This window comes from Rhamphochromis sp. 'chilingali' (assembly GCF_963969265.1).
Source record: "Rhamphochromis sp. 'chilingali' genome assembly, chromosome: 8".
Classification (NCBI taxonomy): Eukaryota; Metazoa; Chordata; class Actinopteri; order Cichliformes; family Cichlidae; genus Rhamphochromis; species Rhamphochromis sp. 'chilingali'.
Genome location: NC_137935.1, coordinates 19103572 through 19124899, shown reverse-complemented (window position 1 = coordinate 19124899; position 21328 = coordinate 19103572). Strand labels below are relative to the sequence as shown.

Here is a 21328-nt window from a genome sequence, read left to right as displayed (position 1 = left end):
TAGGAGCTGTTCAGAATGCGATGCTTGCAGTGCTGTGTTTCTTATTTTTGTGGAAGTGTGGATAAAAAAGCCCAGATTCTAAAGAAATAACCCCTCCTGTTTGTTCCTGTCACAGCCGAGTTATTTAGTCAACCATCCTTATCTTAGAATTAAGCCCCGTGGCAACAACCATAATGATGCGCTCCACTATAATCATGAGCTCGAGCTCTTTGTGTTACACAGCATCAGGTAAACACATCAATCCTCAACTTGATTTTCAACATTGGGCATGTATGCAAAATTTATGCAAATCAGCATCCGAAACCATGTGGGTAAGTGTGCTCTGTTATGTTTTTATACTATATTTAAAAGATGACACAACTCAAAATGCCTAGTGGGTGAAAAAAAAAGAGAACAACGACAGTGCAGGACCTCTGCTTTTGGATGGGACATATTTTGGATTCATTTCCCCCGCCCGTCTCCTCGTGACACTGTTGCGTAGCTGAAGGTGCTGAGGAGAAAGGGGTCGTCTTATCAGAGCTTGACCTGAATTGCCCTCTTGGAAGGCTCCGCTGTGACTGACACCTCTCTCCTCTTTGTCTTCGCCACTCCAATTAGCTCGATGACAGGTGCATGTGGAGAAACAAGACAATCAATTACCATCCCCTCTCGTCTGCCTCTGTCCTCTCCTCATCTTCCCTGTGTCTTTATCACACTCTACCCTCACCACTTCCTTTCTATTACTCTTAATTTATTGGCTTTTCTCCCTCTTTTTCTTTCACCATTTATACCTCATGTGGATTCACATTGTCTCCTCATAAGATATCCTCTCCTCTCTCTCATTGCAGCAAGCCAACAGTTGGGCTGACAGAGAGAAAGAAAGAGGGAGCATGTCATTCAGGCTGCGATTCTTCATCCTGCTTTCCACTCAGACACACTTTGCAAAAATCACTGCCAGACACAAGACAGGTAGCAGTAAACCAGAACAAAGTCACAATAAATGCTACACAGTCCTCTGTGGGATTCTCTTGACTGTGGCTTTGTCTCATTATGGAGGCCGGCAAGATGCATTTCTTGGGTCATTTATTTGTTAGACTCTGGAGTCAAATGTATGTGGAAAATCAATGGGCACCCTAGGTTATTTAAAACACTGATGTCACTGCAGGTTTTAGGGTGGGTCTTCTCCACATGAAGTTTAATGGTGGAAGTTTGCCACCTGCTGGTAATGAACACCTTTTCTGGCGTCTTTGATCAAAACCTCTCTCGTGGTTTCCTTTACGACGGCTCACGCACTCTGACATTTAGTGCTGCCGAATGTCTAGAAAAATATATTCTGTTTAAGGTCAAACGTATAGTTGACTATGAAGGTAACATTAAAGTGGTCCACACTGCCTGCGCCGTCCACATTTTCAACCCAGTTTTCAATTGTGAAGTTGCTTCGGGGGGGAAAGAGATCTGTAATATTTCATGTGTCATCCAGTTTTCAGTTACTCGCATACAGGATGTCATCTGTTGAGTGGTTGGAAAGTTCAAGCCTTGAATTCATTCACAGTGCAGTGAATTCCTGCAAGTGTCCGACTGTCACTTACACACTTACACAGATTAAAGTGCAGTTTAGCTATTTTAATATTAAATTGATTTACCTGAACTGTGTCTGAAAGCAAGCGACTCCAGAGACTACAACTATAGCTCATAATTAACTCCCCAAAATGTGTTGGAGCTAAAAGAAAACAATTCTGAAACTAAGTTTAAACTAGCTTTAATAACAAAATACATTTAGATTTTTTTCTCTATCAAAAAGACTTTTAATACTGAATACTTGTACTACCACTAAGTCCTACTGCTGCTTTGCATATACTGGATATCTACATAGAGGTAACTTTCACTGTTTCTCTCCCTATATCCTGCTTGAAAGTGGTAAAAAGTTGCTTACTGTAGGTCTTAAGGTGTAACCTTCTAGGGAATTATGTTACTGTAAATGAATGAATGAATTTGCACCCATAATTGTAAATTTTTTATATTAGGACAGCATAAATTAGCAGAACCATGAAGAATTTGTGCACAATAATGTCACACAAAGATGCCTGGAGTGAATTTATCGGCATAGACATCTGAAAAATTTCCACTCCATATGTGTAAAGACAGGAGGAGGGATATTGTGAACAGAAGGCACAGTCTTTTCAGCAGGACCTAAAATTCAACCAGACAGATTAAAAAAGAAAAATAGGTTTACAGTCACAATGTGTTTATTATTTAATGTTTAGACAAGTCAAGCAACTGATCATTTCTTTGTCACTCTGACCTCCAAATATAATAATTTCCCAATCATTCAGCAATTTCTGAAAACATCACCAGACTAGATGTCTTCTTTTGTTAGACGGGAAAAAAAAGAAAGAAAGAAAACATCAGCACACCGGTTTCTTTTTTGAATGTGTCATGGCACCATTTATTTTGTAAAGTTATGCATAAACCTTCCAACTTGATCATTGTACAGAATATGTTGAACTTCATGACATTATTAGAATATCAGGGAGTCAGATCAGCATTGCCAATAGTAGCAGAAAGAAAGCAGCATTTGCCAGGAGCTGACACTGAACGAGCACGACCGCTCCTTGGAGAAGAGGGGAACAGGGCGAGACACCCAGAGGCAGATGAGGAAGCATGACATAAAGTGTTGGAAGGGATAAATAAGCATCAAAGCCACTAGGCTGTGAGGAAGAGAGGGAAAACACTCAAACATGGTCACAGGGAAAAAGAAGAGGGAGAATCACACGCAAAAGGAGAAGAGGAGCAGATGAGAGGCAAAACACCCTTCAGAGCGAAGAGGACGAAGGAGTCAGCACAGAAATGCAACAGGACCAGATCAGAGCCGGCAGACTCTTCATTCTAGTTAACACCACGCCTAGAATTTATCTGAAATTCAAGACTCAAAACACAGGTCATTTTAACACAATGGGATCCATCAGCAGTGCAACTCTGGCCTCTTCAGTCCGAATACAGTCCTGCAATTCAGCAAGGTGTGCTAGGGTGCTTTTATGCTAGCGAGCACTCGGCTCTCCCACTAACCCTCGTGTGACTGAAGCAGGAAAAGCAGCCAAAAACTGTAACACCATGGCCTAAAGCATGCAAGCAATATGGGAAACACTTTAAAAAATGAAAAGAGAGAAAATAAATACATCTTGGGATAAAAAAAAAAAAAATCTTAATACATTATCTTAAAATTTTCCTTTTCTTGTTTTGTGTTTCATATATATATATTCTCAACACACTTCTTTGTACATTTTGGTATAAGTTCTCTTTCTTGCAGGGATTCAAGGGATATGGGTGTTAAATGGTAAAAGGGGAGGGGGGTGAGGTTCTGGCGCAATCCCACATCCCTGATTGCCTTGTGCTGAGGAGGAAGAAGAGGCGGAGGAGGAAGAGGATGGGGGGGCTCGGCATCGAAAAGATGACTCCTCCCTTCAAATGTTTGCTCACACTTAAGTCTCTCATTCTCTGTGGCAACTGATGGAAAAAACAAAACGGAAAAAAAAAAAAAACAGGGCTCAGCAGTGAGAGGACAAGCTTATAAGTCGTCCAGAAAGTCCAGGACATGAGAAGTAGGAACAGACTACAAGTCGGTACTTCCTCTTTGGGACCACAGCCAAAAGCTGCTGCACAGACTTCCACTATCTCTTATCTGAGGGAGAGAGAGCAAGATCTGGGATCAGAAAAGGAACAGATACAGGAAGTGATTCATAAATTAAGAACCAGTTATTCATTTGTCAGCGCTGAGCATGAAGTGAGATACCTTTATTTCCATGCGTGTCTGCTGCTGATCTCTCTGGCCTTTGCTGTATTAGACTGTTGTACTTGGCCTCAACCTCCTGTGGGAGAAAAATAATTTACTGCCAGATTACACAATAAAAATGACTACTGTGTATGTGCATGATACCAGTTATTGTGTGTGTGTGTGTGTTTCAGAGCTGTAAAGGATTAAGTGTCGGTTACCTTCAGATAATTGAGGTTGGCCTGAAGATTTCGAAGGTGAGAGAGGACCTGTCTGCTGAAAGAGGAGAGGCTGCCGGCCTGTGATGTTGAAGAAAATCTCAAATTGATGCCCGAGTCAGCAGCGCAGCCTTGGGAAGTGCTCAGCTGCTTCCCTGTGGTTGTTGCCAAGATGTCATCGTCTGTGCTGCTCTCCCCTGGGCCACCGTAACCCTCCAGGACTAAATACGCAGCTGAAAGAATCAAAGGAAAACAGGAAGGATCAGGACGAGGCGAACATTTATGTTTAATGTCAGTTTATTCTATTTAAACCATGAATTGTTCTGACTGCCCAGACCTACCATAGTCATCAGTCGAGTCAAAGAAGCCGGTGTCTCCTGAACCCAGGTCCTGAGCCAGGTCGTCTGTCTGGGAGCTGGTTTTCTCTGAGCCGTTGTGGACTGTCACTCGTGCACGGCTGTCTATGGGGGTGCGCAGAGAGGTGGTCCTGAGGAGGCGAGCCCCTGTGGAGCGTTTAGTTTGCTCTGCAGCTTCCTGGGACATAAGCTGGGTCACTAACACGTGCTTTAATGCTGCCACTGAGCAAAAAAAAAAGAAAAAAGTGATAGATTTACAGAGTATAGCTGGATCGCATTTCATGTGCATCAATCCATCGGTTCTGTGCCCCTTACGTGTTTTCAGTGCTTCGTCTGCCCTCGAGGGGAACATGCTAAACGAGGCTCCTCTGCAATCCTCGGCCACTGGATAAGAAAGTTCTGGGTCCACAAAGCCTTCTTCTTCCTCCTCCTTCTCCTCCTCAGTCTTCACTCCCTCAAACGGATTACTGCCAGGTAGCGAAGTCTGCAGTGCGCTTCTACAGACTGGACTGCTTTCCTTATCTATGAAGGTATAATTAAGAGTTATCACAGGGGTTTAATTACAGAAGTATAGCGACACATATTTAAGTAGGACGAAGAAATGGATCGAGGAAATGAGTTGCTCCAGTTACCTGTGGACTGGGTGCTGCCAGTGGATGTGCGGTCCGTGTCTCTACTCAACCTGGAAACTCCCGTTGTAATGATCTCCACGCCGTCTCTCTCCCCACTGGCACACGAGCAGAATCATGTGTTAATAACGAGCATAAACCCTGACCCACTAGATGTGCTCAAATTAGTAAGTAACGTACACGGTCTGAGGTAATGGTATGACGCTGTGAGGCTTAACTTTCATGGCTTCAGCTCTCTGCGTGATTAGACGCTGCCACCTTGTGCAGGGAAATGAAACAGTCATCAGCTCGTATAACAACCGGAACAATGAGATTTAAATGAATCAAAGGGGATTTGCTCTCACGTTCTCTGATCTGAGACAGTGGGCGCCATTAGCTCGTAGATTTGGGCTCCGTTTTCCGACATCGAAAGAACAAAGAAGGACTTGTTGTCTGGCAGAAGAGAGGCTTATTAATGAATATTACTCTACCCTCTATGGATGGAGCCTGTATTATTTCATACCTTATTCTAGTAATAAATCCTCAGAGTTTATGTGGTAACTGACCTGTGGCCACTGAGCGCACCAGCACCGTGTTGAGTTTGATGATAGGGCTGAAGATATGTTTGGTATCTGCAGTGCCCGACAGGTTTTTGCTGTGACACTTCAGTATCAGACGCTCATCCTGTTTCTGTAGGAGAACCAGGATGTCCTCCAGGAGGAGTGTATAGAGCTCTGAGAGAAAATAGAAAGATGTGTTTGTAAGTAGTGGTCACCTTCCAGCTAAACAGCAATAGTGAAACTATCAATCAGAACAAACCGATAGTTTTGTCCTTGTTCACTTTCCATGACAGTGGACCCTCGTGCACCATCGTTTTCTTTGTCAGATCCAAGTTCTGAATATTATGGAACAGGAAATAAAAACAAAAGCTTTAAACTACTGGCTTCTGCTCTGTGCAGTGCTATTTTTCTATCTAGCACATATTTCAAACAGTGAATGTGGGTGTACAACAAGTGAGTATGCTTTAACTGAAGCTAAAAGAGGGCTGGGCAGACAACTCACCTTTAGCTCCAGGATCATTGGGTTGTCTGTCTGCTTTAGAGAAGAGAGGTCCAATCGTCTCTGATAGTCCTCCAACCTCTAGAGGAAGGGAGTGAAATAAACAGATGGGGAAAAAAAAATAGGATAAGTAAGTCCTCTTTAAGAGGATACTGCTGCCTGTGGAGCAGAAGCAGTGGAAATAAAATGCAGTTTGAGTAAAAAGGAAGCTGAAAAGGAAGTTGGAAAACAAATCATCCTAATGGCAAAAAACATGGAAAGGAGATTCAATTAAAAAAAACAAAAACAACAACAACAACAACAACAAAAAAAAACAAAAAAAAAAAACAACACACCTGTTTGTCCTCAGATTCCTTCACAGCCTGGTTGACGTGACTGAGGATCTTTCTGCAGCAGTCTGCTGCCTGCTTAACTTTCTCCTTCTCCTCTGCATTGTCTGAAAGACGACATTAACCAGTAAGGTCTCCTCAGTTCTGCAGAGGACTGTCCGACAAATTGATATTTCGTCCGGCCATTAACATGCCATCATTCCCAAAAAATTATGACAGGGCTTTGGGGGGAGCGGGAGCACACTTCAGTCCCCTAATAGCTGGTTATTCTTTATCGTTAGTGCATTGTCTCGAGTGAGACCCAAAGGCCGCTGCAGACTAAAATGATGGCCCAAACAATGGGCACGACATTCCCCAAAAATGTGCAGTGCTGCCGCAGGACCATTAAAATGATAATCTCTCTATTTGTCTCTGTAACTCATCCGTTCTTTTATGCTGCATTCAGATTATCAAATGCAAATGAGATACCATTATTATTTTTTTTGTTTATGTCCATAGTTATGGGTAAATTCATTTACATGCTGTATTAAGTCACCAATAAGAACTAATTGGCACGGGGATTGTGACATGATGAATGTGAGAGAAAAGCTGGATATGATAACTGAACTCTGCTCAAGCAGGTCACATGAGGGCGTGCTGCAGCACTGCAGCCAAACTTAAAGCAAGAATTAATTCTGATCTGACATTTACACACTTTTACTGGTAAGCCAGGCTGCACCGCTACTGTGATGAACTAGATGGCTGATATACAGTGTTGGGTAAGTTACTTTAAATTAGTAACTTAGTTACATTACTAGTTACTTCTATCAAAAGTAACTCAGTTACTTCAAGTTACTCGTTACGTTCAAAGTAACTAGTTACTAGGGAAAGTAACTTTGGTTTTACTCAGAATTCTCAGAATTATGGAGCATTATTATTTAATAAATGCTCATAATTTATTTTTGAGTAATTGCTTCATGTACATCTATGCTGTATGTTAATAAAAGTGCCTGTGTGACATCTGGGACACAGCTTTGACTAAACTCTCCTTTTGTTCTTACCTTATAGCTTTAAAAAAAATTATTGAGATGTACATCGCCATCCAGCTAAAAAATATCGAGATATGAATTTTGGGTCATATCGCCCAGCCCTACTCCGTCATGCTAGCTAGTACGCAGTACGAAAAAGTCAGCATAACGAAAATAAACTCCACCTAAACTTGGTTTATATCTGACCCAGATAGACTGCATGTCATAACTTCTTACCTGAAGTTCAGTTCACCTGACACCGGCGGCTGCCTCGGGTCTCTCCTCCTGCCTCCCCTTTCCCTCATCCACCTGCTGCCCTCCACCACTTGCTAATGTTACTGAATCTGTGGAAGCTCCGCGATGCCACCACACGAAGTAACGAATAACGAGCCTATCTAAATCCCAGTAACGATTAACGCGTTCCTGATTTTGGCATAATAACTAGTTACCGTGCTCGTTACCACAATAATAACGTAGTTACTGTAATGCGTTAGTCCCAACACTGCTGATATACAGTGCTCATCAAATGTATTAAACATACATTAGGGTGGTGCTCTATGTTACCGATGCACTAAATTAACATTATTGGTAATTATGAAAATCATATTTTATGTGTCTGCAATGGTCAAGCCACTGGTACACATATGACATTTTATGTAAATAATATTTGTATAGCTATAAAATATTTACTGTTGTTACCTATGAATTTTCAAATTCACAGGTTTACAGAAAAAGCAGTAAAAATAGTAAAAGCATATTATTTATAGATGAAGATACCAAATTACAGTTATTTACCTGCATTTCTGCACAGAAGAAGAACTAGTTTTTTTAGTTGTTGAATCCTTGAATAATTTGAATAATTTTAACCTTGAATAATTTCTGACTCCTCAGAGAAGTCCATATTGGATATAAAAATGTGAATTCAGTTTATTTGCCAAATAAATAAGAATATTATTCTTATACATGTAAAAAAAAAAAAAAAAACCAAGATAAAAATATTCTGGAGAGACAGTGAGATCCTATCAGAACTAATTGAGCTGTGTAGAAAGACAGGATGAGTTTGGAAGTGATCCAATCAGAAATAATCCCCTTTTGCAGAAAGGTTAGATGAACGCATTTGATTTGCACCTGAGAAAATGGTTTTCTTTCTGATGTCAACGCTGGGGAGAAAGAGATGTCACGGAACATAACGCATCAGACTTTTAAACCTTATATTTTAGCCACTGAATCAATTTTAGATTTAATCTATTTTAATCTTATGATACTTAGTAGACTAAATAACTACCAAAACTAAATGATGTTTTAGTAAAAGGCTAAAACTAAATCACAATTTGCCGTCAGAATTAACACTTTATTTAATTTTGAGAGCAGTTTTTAATCACAGGAAGCCTAATAAATATGTTAAGCAATGAATAATTTAAAAATAAGAAAAAACTATTTATCTAGTCAGGGGACTCCCGTGTGAAAGAGTCTGTGTACTTAAGTACTTGGACTTGTTTGCAGTATTTTATTTCACAGTTTACAAAAATAATCTGCAAACTAAATGTGCTCTAATAATAATAATAATAATAATAATAATAATAATAATAATAATAATAGAGTTGCAGCTATTCGTTTAAGTAAAGGCCTGAAGGCCTGTCACAATTATTAGATTAGATCCTTCACGAGTTGTGCATTAAGGTCGTTGTGCACGCAAAGTAATTACAATGTGAACAAATCCTTGCCAACTGTGGTAAGAGAGCTCTGATTACTAAGAAAACACAACCACACCTGTGTACTTGACAATGTTGTCGAGCAGCAGAGGGTACTTGGTGAGCCGCAGCATCTCCACAGGAATGATGTCCTTGAGTTGCAGTCGGCGACACTGCCTGTTACTCTCTGCCTCCTGCAAAGAAGCAAAATATAAGTGGAGTACCCTTAAGCAGCCATAAAAACAGCACAAATGCATAATTTTCAGTATAAATAGAGACTGAGCTAGAATAAGAGTAAGCTTGGGTTTTTATTTAGATCCACACAACCATTGTTTAAACCATCTGATTGACAAATTGTGAGCCTTCTGAGCAGTTATCTCCTGTGAACACCTTGTATACACTGTGTGCGCAGTGACAAGCGTACCAGAATGAATGAAGTGAACCTCGAGTCCTTCTTCTGTTTGGTCTTTATGAGCTCCAGAGCAAAAGGCTGGTTACTGCAGAACGTCCCCACCGCCTGCTTGATCTTCTCTTCCTCTCCACCGCTGAACTGTTACCACCCAACCCAAGACAAGACAGAGATGGATAGAAACTCAGTCAATATGGGTCAGAGGTAGTAGATTTAGTATTTAACCGCTATGACGAGTGGCTGACTCCTGGGGGGGCAGGCTTATGTCCTTGCAGCAGAGACAGCTTAAGTTTCAGTCCAGACTAGATCAATGTTTAGACCCTTAGGGGACTGATTAGCCTACTTATCCTACTCCCTCCACGTCTCCCATTGAGAGACTCTATACAAGACTTCCAGCTCCTACGCCGCTACCTCACATCTCATATATCACTGACAATATTAAGATGCTGAGATGTCAGCCAGATCTAGGGTATTGAGTGACATCATTTACTAGGGACAGGGCTTCCATTTTTCTCACTCCCATTTCATCTTACTGGAGAGGGCAGATTTTCCTCTCTGTCGTCTTTGATTTTTTCCCCCTCTTTTTTTCCCCCATTTTAGAAGGATTTAAGTGGCGAAAAAGGCCTATTACCATGGCTGTCATATATAAACTGCACATACCCATGTCCCTGTGCACACGTCATCCCAAAAGATTGTCGAATTATAAAGCTGAGAAAAGCAATCTCAAGCCAACGTCAACAGTTTTTTTCTCGTTATGAAGCAATTTTGGGCAACACTTCCATTTCTTTGTACACAATGTTTTTTTCTCCCCACCACATCAGTCATCTTGAATTTTATTCAATAGAAGGAATTATATGAAAGAGAAAATAGAATTTTGGCATGAAAATTGTACTCACCCAGGAAAGCAAGTCGTCTCCTATCTGATCAATTACTGAAGAGTCATTTCTCTTCCGAACGGCAGCCATTTGATCTGATATGTTAACTGAAATTTAAATAGGAGGAACTATCAGCATGTGTGTGTACAAGATTAAAAAAAAAAAAAAAAAGGAATGCAAAATGATAATGTGAGCGTCTGTATGTTGTTAAGAGTTTGGCCTTACTTTAAAATGGAATTAAATTTACACTACAGGACCTTTCAGGCATTTTATTGATTCTTAATGGCTCAGAGGCAGAGGAGATGTGTGTTTATAGTGTACCATGCAGCTGCAGAACCTCTTCCAGATTGGAGAAAATATTCTTGATGTCAGCAGGAGGCAGGATGGAGTCTTTGGTGAGCTTCTGGTAGAAAACGTTGTCCAAAACCTTCAGCATCCGTACATGTGCACGCTCTGTGTAAAACAGCTCTGCAGACACGCAAGATGTTAATTCGAGCTGGCAGGTATTTGCACATTTCAGCATAAAACACATCTGACAGCAGCTTGGGTTGGATCCCAGCAAATGCTGCATAATTGTCTTCCCGTCTACGCACTATATTCTGTATACTGTAGTATTTTAAAGCATATGGAGAGTATACTTTGAAAATACAATATAAGCTTCAGGGGAGTTTGACAGTGCCAGTCCTCACCGTGGATAACTTCCTGTCTCTTGATTTCATGAGGCCTGAGACCGGCTAGAACCTCTGGACGCACCAGATGCTGCCAGTTTGGGGGATCGCACTCAGAATCTGTTCCCTGGTCATCCTCGCTCTGGATATCAGCAGCACCGAGTCCCTCAAGCCTACAGTAATACAATAAAGTTAGCTTTTAAACTAGGTTTTTAGATCAATATAAGAAAGTCCAAATGATCTGGTATTCTTGCCTTCTTAAAGCTTTTGGTGTTCCCTCGTGAGTTCTACAAAAAGTGACAGAGAAATCAGTCATAAAAATAAGAACTTTTAAGGGAAACAGTGTTACTGCAGATGTGACTTTAAAGGCACCTGTCACTTTCTCTGTCATCCTCTGGCAGTTGGTCCAGGTTATATAGAGGGTCAAACTGCGAAGCAGAGTATGGCAACCCGTCCAGAGAGTCCGATGGAAGGATTTCACTCACCCTGCAGGGGCCAAATATTGGAGTCCCACCTGCCAGATAACAAGTTAATAGCCATCGCTCCTTTAAGTGTTTTTTCATTTAATTCATTTGTCTGCTTGCTCACCCATATCAGAGTCTCTGCTGGTGTCAGAGCTGTAGGTGGCGCTAATTGGAGATGATGAGTTGACAGACATGGAGTGTATAAGTTCAGGGCCCTCGCTTGATTGGCTGCCTTTGAGACGACTAGATTCTTTATAATCACTTGTAGACAGTGCAGGTTGAGACATCTGTTTCTGAGGCCGTGGTCGTCCCTCCTGGGTCGTACCCCCTGAATACACAGACAGGTGGTATCAAAATAATATAAAGCTTTGAAAGCTACGTTGTTATTTTTGGTCATTTCAAACTCGTATCTTACCTGACGATTCGATGCGGCTGGGCCGCCGCTGAGGTACACGAATATTAAATTTATTATTCTTGGGAACCTTTTTCACTTTCTCTTCCCTTTCCTTTTCTGTCTTGTTGCCTCGCTGTAGAGTTCATCAAAAACAAGAAAAGAGTCATGTAGGTGATGGGGGAAGAGGAAGAAGTCTCACTGTGCAAGACAAATTTAGATTACCTTAATCATGGGAAGAAAGCTGATCCGAAGCCGTTTGGACTCCAGGCTGCGAGGTTCCTTGACCCTCACACCAAGGTGCTTCATGTACGTATATATAACATACTGCATTGTAGTGCTTAAAAAACAAACAAACATGACAACCAATGAGTTTGGATGCTTTCTGAATTATAATTAACAAAACAAGACAATGCTAAAATTTGAAGAGAGCAAGTATCCATATTGTGATTTGTACCATATGTCACAACAGTCGTTCCTCATACAACGTCTACACAAACCATCTGGGCTGTGCTGCGACCATATGGCATTTCAAACAAAACTGTTTCAATCAGTCACACTTTTGAATTATTTAATATAAACATACTGCATAAATTACATGTTTTCTTTAAGAGACTGCTCCACCGCTTAATTTGTCAACTGTGGGGGATGCAGAGTGGCGCTCGGATGACACTGATATGTATTCTTGCTTGAAACATCAAAGACTGTACTTTAAAGGTGAATAATTACTACCACTGGCAAGTTATTAAATTAGGAGCAGATTGCTGTCTAATGATAATTTCAAGGACTGAAAAGATTTAATAAAAATAAGCCAAGACATGACAGCTCCCTTAGATAATTGAGAGGCATATTACAGAATGTAAATATAGCACAGACACAGATGGCTGAAGGGGCCATGGGAGTTGTTAACTCTTAGAAATCTCTTGATTTAAGAAACTTGCTTCAGCCAAAGTTTTCTTACCATTTCTCTTCCTCTGTGAGTTGAGTAGTTACCCTGTTAACAGTACGATAAATAAAAATTGATAAAACTGAATATTATGAGCTTCCAACTAGCATGTATATGTATCAGTTACTCACAGGATATCGTCTATTTTCGCGATGATGTTTTCAGCATATGAGCGTTCCCGCTCGAGAGTGCCGCGGTCTCTGACTCTCTCTTGGTCCAGTCTGCCCAGCTCTGCTTCAGCCACTGTTAGGCCCATACTCCGCTTCTGCCTGCAAGTACCAAACACATAAGGAGGTATACTGTTATTACTGTGACCAGGTTGATAATGTTTTAGAGAAACAATGAAGAAGAGGATGAGAAAAGCTTGTTTCTTTTATATATGCCTAATGTGGGAGCTAACAAAATCCTTAACATCTGAAACCCAGCTAAATCGGCAGCATCACAAAAAATACAAATTCTGAATTTACCTGAAATCTTCAAGATTCTTCTGAATATCAGGGAGCAGAGAGTCCTGCAGTGTTTGAACATGTTGTCTGTTTATTTCCTCTGGGATCAGTTCTGTCCGCCGCCGATCTGCAAACGCACGCACGCACGGACACACACACATACACAGAATAAATATCAAAGGGTTGCAGCATGTCCACAATAAATAAGTGGTATTAAAGCTAAGCAATACTTTCCAAACCATCAGAGCATTTGATTTCTTAAGGCCTTGGCAAGGACTGTGCTTGGCTGGCTGAGGAATCGACTTACAGGGACTGTATAATGAGGGTGCTTAAATTGCTAAAGTTACTCAGCAGAAGCACAAAAAGTCAGCACAAAATAAATATCACCAGCTCTAAATGATGCTGGTTAGGTAACTGAATGAGACAGAAGCTGTGTACGAAATACTTACCAAGATCAGCGGAGACAGATTCAGGAACACCAACTTTTAAATTCTGCAACAAAAATGAAACAGTTCGATTCTTAGGCTTTGTTTGGTCGAATTAGTATGATTTTGGAAACACCCGGGCCGGAAATGTGATTAAATTCAATTTGCTACAATAATTTGCTGTAATCTAAATGCAATACTAGATTGTGTGCTCGCTGTGTAAAGACAGATAAAGACTCACTGCTCCCCGGTCAATGAAGAAATTGTGAAGGCCCATGAACACCCGTCTGGTCTCTTTGGAGTTGGTCTGCTTGTAGAGGTCAGCATAGAGGTAGCACAGCTGAGGGAACAAAACATTAAAAATCAAAATAAAATAGGAACTGCAGAGTCTCCTAAACAGCAAGATTTTGTTTTAAGACAAGTTAAGCTTTCTTCCCATAGTTAAGCCGGGGTTTCCTGTGGTGGTTCACTTCTTACTGAGATAACTTATGCCACAAAAACTTATGCTGTGAACCAATCGCTGGTTTATCTGCAGCAGGTATGTTAGTTTCATTCTGTTGTATGTGTGCAACTGCTTCATATGTTTCTAATATTATACTTTATTCTTGCATTGTAAAATGAGATTCTCAGCTGTCAGTGCACTAAATCAGTGTTGTTGGTCAGATGTTCATGTGACTGGCGCATACATGGGACAGCAAACACTGGGTTAACATAGCAAATTGATAACCAGCTTTGTGTGACTGGGTGAACTTTCTTCACAGCAAAGGGCCTAGGTTACGTAAAAACTGTAAATAATGCATAAAAGCCATCAACAAATATGAAGGAAGTCTTACCACAGGAGCAGGGTCGAACTGAGAGATGACATGATACAGAAAGGCTGCGAGGTGGGCAGGGCGAGACTTGAGCAGCTCAATACTATTAAAGCTGTTACACTGGCCGTTTGTCTGAAAAACAGTCAGTACAACAGTTTACCTCTAATCTTAACCTATAAGTCACTTGAAATTGTATTTGGGCTTTCCGTAAAATTGTAGGGTTTTGCAAATAAAAGAGATAATGTCCCCCAAAAATACCTGCTCTTGGTCTGAATCAAAATAGTCATCCTCAGCTCCAATGATCTGCGAAACCAGGCGAGACGAGGAGGGACTGCTGACTGTGGTAGGGGAAAGGGCGTCCTGTAGACGAGATGTCAGGTATGGTCAATATGTCTCCCCCATTTGGACATTCATAACCTCTTGACCTTATTGTGTGGTTGTAACAGTTAGAGGAAAGACAGAGTAAATAATATGTGTGAAGATAATTTCCATAAAGCTACCAGATCAGTGGTGTCCTCTGTCTCTGGGGAGTGGAAGGAGTTGTAGCTGTTCCTGGGTGTGGTCTTTGGGCTGGGGCAGGAGAACTCTCTTGGACACTGGCTGTCTGGAGATGACGGCCCAAATATGCGAGATATCTGAAAGTGGGAAGGAACACACACACACACGCACGCACGCACGCACGCACGCACACACGCACACGCAACAACTTTGTAATGAATCTAAATTTCATTAAAAACAGAAAAAGAGAGAAAAAAAAGAGACCTAAAACACTATATTACAGATTGGTTGCTATGCCTGAGAGTCATCTGAATGTAGAATCGGTATGCATAAATATAATCCTTGCTCTGGTGATGTTTAGCTCTAAATAAGCCCCAAAGCCAAGCAGGACTGATTCCATTTACTTTTACATTATTATTCTAGAGCATAGCAGGTCTTGGAATTTGATGTAAATATGGTATTGAGAGAGATTTTTAGATTGTGATGTTTAAAAATGTGATTACTTACAGGGGTCCTGGTCCAGAACAGGTCTGCATTGTTTTCTCCCTTGGGGACAAATGCATCTTCATCTGCATCATCACTTGGAACAATCTCCTGAGGATTTAATAATACTTTTTTTTAAAAAAATAATAATTATAAAGATTTATATATTTTAATGATAAACAAGTAATATTTACAATGTTCTTTATGACACATGTTCAAACAGCTTTTCAAAATAAACTACATACACTGGTAATAGTCAATAGATCATTTCACGAGTGGAATTGCATAAAATATAAATACTGAAAAATTTAAATGTAGCACACTAGCTGACGCACATAGCACAAGGCTCAGCGTGTGATGACTATAAAATAAGCTGTCACTCAGACACAAAAGAGTGGCTTCCCACAGAGAAAGTCTAATCCTCTGATGGGCTTTGGATTAATGTTTGTCTGGCACAATCTCTAAATGTTCTACAAAAAAGAAAAAGAATCCCACAACACCTCCGTGGATGCTGCCGTTAGATACCTGTCCCTAGATATCCCATGTCTTTGGGCATGTTATGGTAACTACCTGTGTTGTCCCAATGGCCTTGGGGAGCTGACCCTGCAGCTGAGGAATGTGTTTTTCAGCTTCCTGGATGTCTTTCAGTAGTTTAGGGGAGGGGTTTCTGCTGTACTCCTCCTTCATGGCCTGAATGGCAAGAAGGGGGAAATCGACACAAGAATAGTAATAGCAGGTCACTGTAGTTTTCTTGAAAGTGGAAAAATGTCAAATATGTTGACATTTGTTTCCCATGCAAAAGTTAAAGAAAACGACTTCCTGCATTAAAATATATACTGCAGTATTTAAATAAACAATACACATACTACTTGACTCCTCTGTATGAATGTTCTGGTACAAGTGATCTTTTGATTTTCCAAAGAGAAAACACCACTCGTTTTAATAGTTCAATTTAACACAGCTGTGCATCAAAGAGGGCAAATCTTCTTTCTAATGCCAGAACCTTTAGTCAGCAAGTGACACTTATTTGCTTTACTCACCTCCAAGATGTCAGCTTTCTCATCCTGTGGGGATAAAAACCAGAGAAGCTGAAAAAGATGCAAAACAGCGAATGTGCAATCTATCTCTCTCTATATAATAGATAATAGAAATAATATCATTTAAAATTAATAATAATAATAATAATAATAATAATAATAATAATAATAATAATAATAATATTTAATAATAGTAAAATATACACATGCACATGTTTCACATATGTTATATAATTCTCTATTATATATAACAGAGATAGTGTCAGGGTTATATAGAAGTCATTTAGCCCCAGAGAAGATTTGAGCGGATGAGATTTAGAGATGTACCACAAATGTGACAGCATCTATAAAGGGGGGAGGGGGGGGGGCATAGACAGACCAAGGGGAATAAGATAAAGAAGCATGACAAATTTGCAGAAAGTGGACAGGCACCAGAAGCAACTAATGTCTTTAGTACCCATGGTTGTTGAATAGGTAAGATGCTGTCCTGAGGACTGCAGGGGCGCCGTGGTGCTGGAGAGTTTGGAGAGGATAAGCTCATGTCTGGCTCTGCTTCGGGCAAAGGTATCTGGGCAAGCCCGGGGGGCCGGCCCAGCACTGTGAGGGCCACATAGGAGCCCGCTAGAACACACACATAGAAACGAGAATTAGTCCCTTTTTGTAGGATTTATTTTTAAAATGTAACTTTTGTGAAAATGCAGAAAGAACAACTTACATTTAATAAGTTTCACCACTTCTGTGTGGTTAGAATGTGCAACATGGGTCCCATTAACCTGGAAGACAATAGTGGCCATATTCTAAGTACACAGCCGGACATTGCATTTTATTCCCAATAGTTTACTGAGTAGAAATACTGAGTGGCCAGAAGGTGGCAGCCTCGGTATTGGCCTTGGAGTAGAAAACGGTAACTTTCGCAGTGAAAAGACATGGTAGCAGAGGAACAGAATACCTTGATGATCCTGTCTCCTGTCTGAACACCTGCTCGCATCGCAGCCCCATCTGGTAAACACAAAGGGAAATAAGCAATTAACAACCAAAAGAGAGTGAAAAAGCAATGGAAGTGGAATAATAGCAAATAAGGAAGGAAACACAAAAAATGCTTCTTCATGATGCAGCAATGACATTTCTTCACAATGAATATGCCAAAAGTCTTTTGACAGACCATAAATACGTGACTATTTCAAGTGCTATTTTGAAAGACCATAACAGTGGTTATATTACAAGAAGGACCTGTTTCACAGCTCCACCCCAAACAAAGGGATTTAGGCATGAGACAGGTTATTATGAGAGGCAAGTCTGACTAAAGTCAGCAGAGTGCAGTTCAAGTACTCTGCAAGCCGAAAATAGACTTTAGGTCTTCAGGTTTGTAGCAGTGAGGAAATTCAACTTGGGGTCAGGGAACAAAGAATATAACTCAGTCTGCTCAACTGTGGAGTAGGTGGGGGAAAAGGGACTTATAACTATCTGTTTCAGTTTCACCACGTTGGGATGACATTTAAAGACACTATAGCTGCATTTTGTTTGCTTTTCAGTTTAAAATGCTGATACATTATTCACATGGAACTTAAAAAAAGAAAATGGGAAGCCATTCAGTGATAGTTAAGACACTCCCAAGCATTAATGAAAGTGCAAAAAAGAAAAAAGGTCTCGATTGGTTCACTCCTCTGCAGTCTCCATCCACTGCTGTACAGACCTGCTAGTGTTTACTGTGACCTGATAAAAGCCCACATAATCCTCTACAGACAGCGTGAGACACTACTCGAGGTCACAGAAGCATGTTGGCAAACTCATAACAAGACAACAGGATAAAGCAGAAGCTGCAACTACAAGTGAAACTTGTAGAAAGAGGAAATAGTTTACAGTCAACAACGTCACTAGTCTAAATAAATGCCAGAGTTGTTGATTTCTGGGGACCAATTACCACTCATATTGGCGAACTAACATGGCAAATTGACGTGATAGTTTGATGTCATTGCATGAGGACACAAGCACAAAATAAGGAGAGCTCACGTAAGGCTCAAACTGAAGGTGGTCAATGTGGTAACATTTTTCTCTTTTAAATTTGAGAGTCAATCTTACCTTCTTTGACAAGCTGCACAAACACTGGATTGTCACCACTGACAGTGAGCCCAAAGCCATTTTCATCTTTCTGGATTATTACACATCGCTGGACCAGACCTGCAAGTGACACAGACCGGAAAGAGAAAGATTTTCACAAGATCAGGAAGTTGAGTAAATTTTTAGTTCACCCAGTTAGTTCACTCTTAGCATGTAGGGTGACAGAATTCCACAATAATCACACTGGGAAGGTGATAAAAATCAGTTAAAATCAAACTTTACACTTTTTCCTCTGCCAAAGCATAAAGCTGAAGCTGTCTGTGTGTGAGGTAGGCCACTAGAAAGCTCTCCTTTTTTGTTTTTAAACATCAAAATACAACAGTGGGCTCCACGGATAATGGCTCCATGGTGCCTTCTTAAATTTTTAATAGAGATTTGGTTTAGATATGTTGAATTATGTCAAAATTATGCAAGTTAGAAATATGAACATGCTGCCACAAACCCCAGAAAAAATAAATGAAAACATATACAAGGTTCGAGCTGTATGTAGACGGAGCTGGGGCATTGCTTCAGGAATGGAACTAATAAACTCTGCGGGCCATTCTTTCCCCTGAGTGTCCCATTAGAATGCAGCTCCATCTGAATCTGCACAGGTGCAGTTTCCACATCAACTGTAAACAGTGTTGGGGAGTAACGGCATACATGTACCGCTGTTACGCATTTAAAATACAAAAGATGAGTAACTGTATTCAGTTACCATTTAAAAAGGTGGTATTTAGAATACAGTTACTTTGTTGAAATAAACGGATTACACGGCGGTATTTTCCTGATTCATATTGTCGCAGGTCAGGACTGTTTGGGTTTTGTTTGACAGCTATGTTCTGTTGTTCCAGGCGGCAGCGTTACGGTTGCCATGGTTACAGGATGACGCACGCTCTCTGCGACTGTGTATTTCCTGGGTGAGAGAGAGCGCCTTTTTGTCGTTGTGCTAAGCTAACAGGCAGAATGCTATAGCCATAGCCCTAAAGAATGTAGCATCATGGGCAGTGTAGTCCGTGCTGCAGGGAGAATGGACTGCCATACCCGTTATGTGTCTGTGAGTGCGAGGAGGGAGAAAAAGGATAGTGGAAAAGTACGAGCTGTCATCGAGCAGAAACGGGAGCTGGAAGCATGTAAATATAATAATAACCACTGCAGCCAAGAAGAGTGCCTGACGAGCCCAGTTGTAAGTAAGCTATTAAGACTCGACTGTACACTGTGTTCGTGTTTTCCTCCGAAACAATAAGCTCCGTTGGAGCAGTCTTTCAACGCCTCTCTCTGTCTCTCGCTAGCAAAGTTGACCCAGACAACAAAGTAAAGCTATTTTTGGCTACGAGCCCGACACGAACCCGACGTATTAGTCAGAGGTCCCTTTACTACGGTTCGGAGCCGCGGAACTTCAGTAATAGTAATAAAATCACACAGCAATAGTACATTCACGTAGTTGTAAACAGCATGATAATATATTAAGTAATCCAAAGTATTCCTTTACGTTACTCTCATTGAGTAACGTAAAGGAATACGTTACAGAATACATTTTGGGGCATGTATTCTGTAATCTGTAATGGAATACGTTTTAAAAGTAACCTTCCCAACACTGACTGTAAATGGGTTGTGAAGCAGCTCGAAATTCTCATTTTGTGCTTTAAAGTCACCAAAGGACTTTAAAGCACTCGGTGCGCTCAGTTTATCAGCAAAGTGCGCGTTTGGGAACACTGTTGCGCTGACTTGGTTCAACATTACTTGGCAACAGGGAAAGTGAGGCAAGTTGCACTGCTGCATTTGTGACAGCTTCACTTGAAATGGCTTCACCGCATCATACATGCCATGTCCATGAACTGACAGATTTCCTTGCTGAGCTCAAAAACTCTATTGAGAATTTTTCCCCAACTCAGCCAACGGACCTCTGTATGATAAGGAATGTCGGCAAACTCTGAATTCATTTCCCACATAAAAGACTGAAATTGACAGTGATTTAAACCTTTAGTTCGGATAAAATTTACGGTTTGCGTCACGGTGATCATTACATACTCCGTTTTTAGGACTTTACCACACAGCGTTTCCTGGTGTATGATGCAGTATGCTGTTAACTCACCGTACAGTTCTCCTGCATCTTTACTCGCATCCTGCCGACTAGTCCACTTTTTTTCACCACACAACACCGACGCTCAATCTGTTGTAAGTCCAACAAGTTTGTCCCAGGGCAGTTTCATGTCGGTTACACTTTGACATACGTTTCTGCTCAGGCTCACATTTCCAAAATCTACGTTTTGTCTGGACACAAGACGTCGCACACCTTCATCATGCAGCTCTACAGAAACTCTCCCTCGGTAAATGGCTGGGCTGATTTGGCTTTCTCCTCTGCTACAATAAAACTTGCCTTCACAACAGCTTTACTTTGTGAGTTTGCTGTGGTGAAAAAAGTCTGTTGAAATGTCAGATTCTTCTTTAGCTCTTCTACTTTCTGTAGTTTCTGCTCTGCATTTAAGTTTTTCAGCTTATCCTGATGTTTTGTCTCGTAGTGCCGTCTTAAATTCCTTAATTACAGCCACATTAGCTCCACTAATAAGATACACAGGTTTACCGGTGTTCTGACAAAACGTCCTACCGTAAGTAGTTTATGCACATTTCTGCTGCGCTGCATTATGGGATCTGTAGTTTGTGTGTTATTAGCGCCTCATATTGCCGGGCCATGCATAACAATAATAATAAATCTATATAAAATGATCTCGCGGGCCAGATAAAATTGTCTGCCGGGCCA

The 21328-nt window shown here is 40.9% G+C and overlaps 1 protein-coding gene across 2 annotated transcripts in view; it reads right to left on the bottom strand.

Moving 5' to 3' along the window:
* Window positions 1-2402: 2402 nt before the first annotated feature.
* The window catches only part of arhgef12a (Rho guanine nucleotide exchange factor (GEF) 12a), a 44331-nt gene continuing 25405 nt past the window's right edge, over window positions 2403-21328 (bottom strand). For both annotated transcript variants that reach the window (XM_080888278.1, XM_080888279.1), the window contains 37 exons: window positions 18550-18648; window positions 17420-17469; window positions 17186-17243; window positions 16928-17091; window positions 16474-16497; window positions 16004-16123; window positions 15458-15544; window positions 14953-15087; window positions 14711-14812; window positions 14474-14584; window positions 13882-13980; window positions 13665-13707; window positions 13237-13342; window positions 12901-13038; window positions 12785-12817; window positions 12049-12163; window positions 11848-11959; window positions 11557-11760; window positions 11341-11482; window positions 11223-11255; window positions 10990-11141; window positions 10622-10768; window positions 10322-10407; window positions 9441-9566; window positions 9096-9210; window positions 6325-6425; window positions 5993-6070; window positions 5750-5825; window positions 5497-5664; window positions 5296-5383; window positions 5132-5209; window positions 4955-5049; window positions 4638-4844; window positions 4308-4544; window positions 3970-4199; window positions 3770-3845; window positions 2403-3658 (listed from right to left, as the gene is read on the bottom strand). In XM_080888278.1, the coding sequence (XP_080744404.1) occupies window positions 3648-3658; window positions 3770-3845; window positions 3970-4199; window positions 4308-4544; window positions 4638-4844; window positions 4955-5049; window positions 5132-5209; window positions 5296-5383; window positions 5497-5664; window positions 5750-5825; window positions 5993-6070; window positions 6325-6425; window positions 9096-9210; window positions 9441-9566; window positions 10322-10407; window positions 10622-10768; window positions 10990-11141; window positions 11223-11255; window positions 11341-11482; window positions 11557-11760; window positions 11848-11959; window positions 12049-12163; window positions 12785-12817; window positions 12901-13038; window positions 13237-13342; window positions 13665-13707; window positions 13882-13980; window positions 14474-14584; window positions 14711-14812; window positions 14953-15087; window positions 15458-15544; window positions 16004-16123; window positions 16474-16497; window positions 16928-17091; window positions 17186-17243; window positions 17420-17469; window positions 18550-18648 (4046 nt within the window). In that variant the 3' untranslated portion in view covers window positions 2403-3647. The remainder of the gene's footprint in view (window positions 3659-3769; window positions 3846-3969; window positions 4200-4307; window positions 4545-4637; window positions 4845-4954; window positions 5050-5131; window positions 5210-5295; window positions 5384-5496; window positions 5665-5749; window positions 5826-5992; window positions 6071-6324; window positions 6426-9095; window positions 9211-9440; window positions 9567-10321; window positions 10408-10621; window positions 10769-10989; window positions 11142-11222; window positions 11256-11340; window positions 11483-11556; window positions 11761-11847; window positions 11960-12048; window positions 12164-12784; window positions 12818-12900; window positions 13039-13236; window positions 13343-13664; window positions 13708-13881; window positions 13981-14473; window positions 14585-14710; window positions 14813-14952; window positions 15088-15457; window positions 15545-16003; window positions 16124-16473; window positions 16498-16927; window positions 17092-17185; window positions 17244-17419; window positions 17470-18549; window positions 18649-21328) is intronic.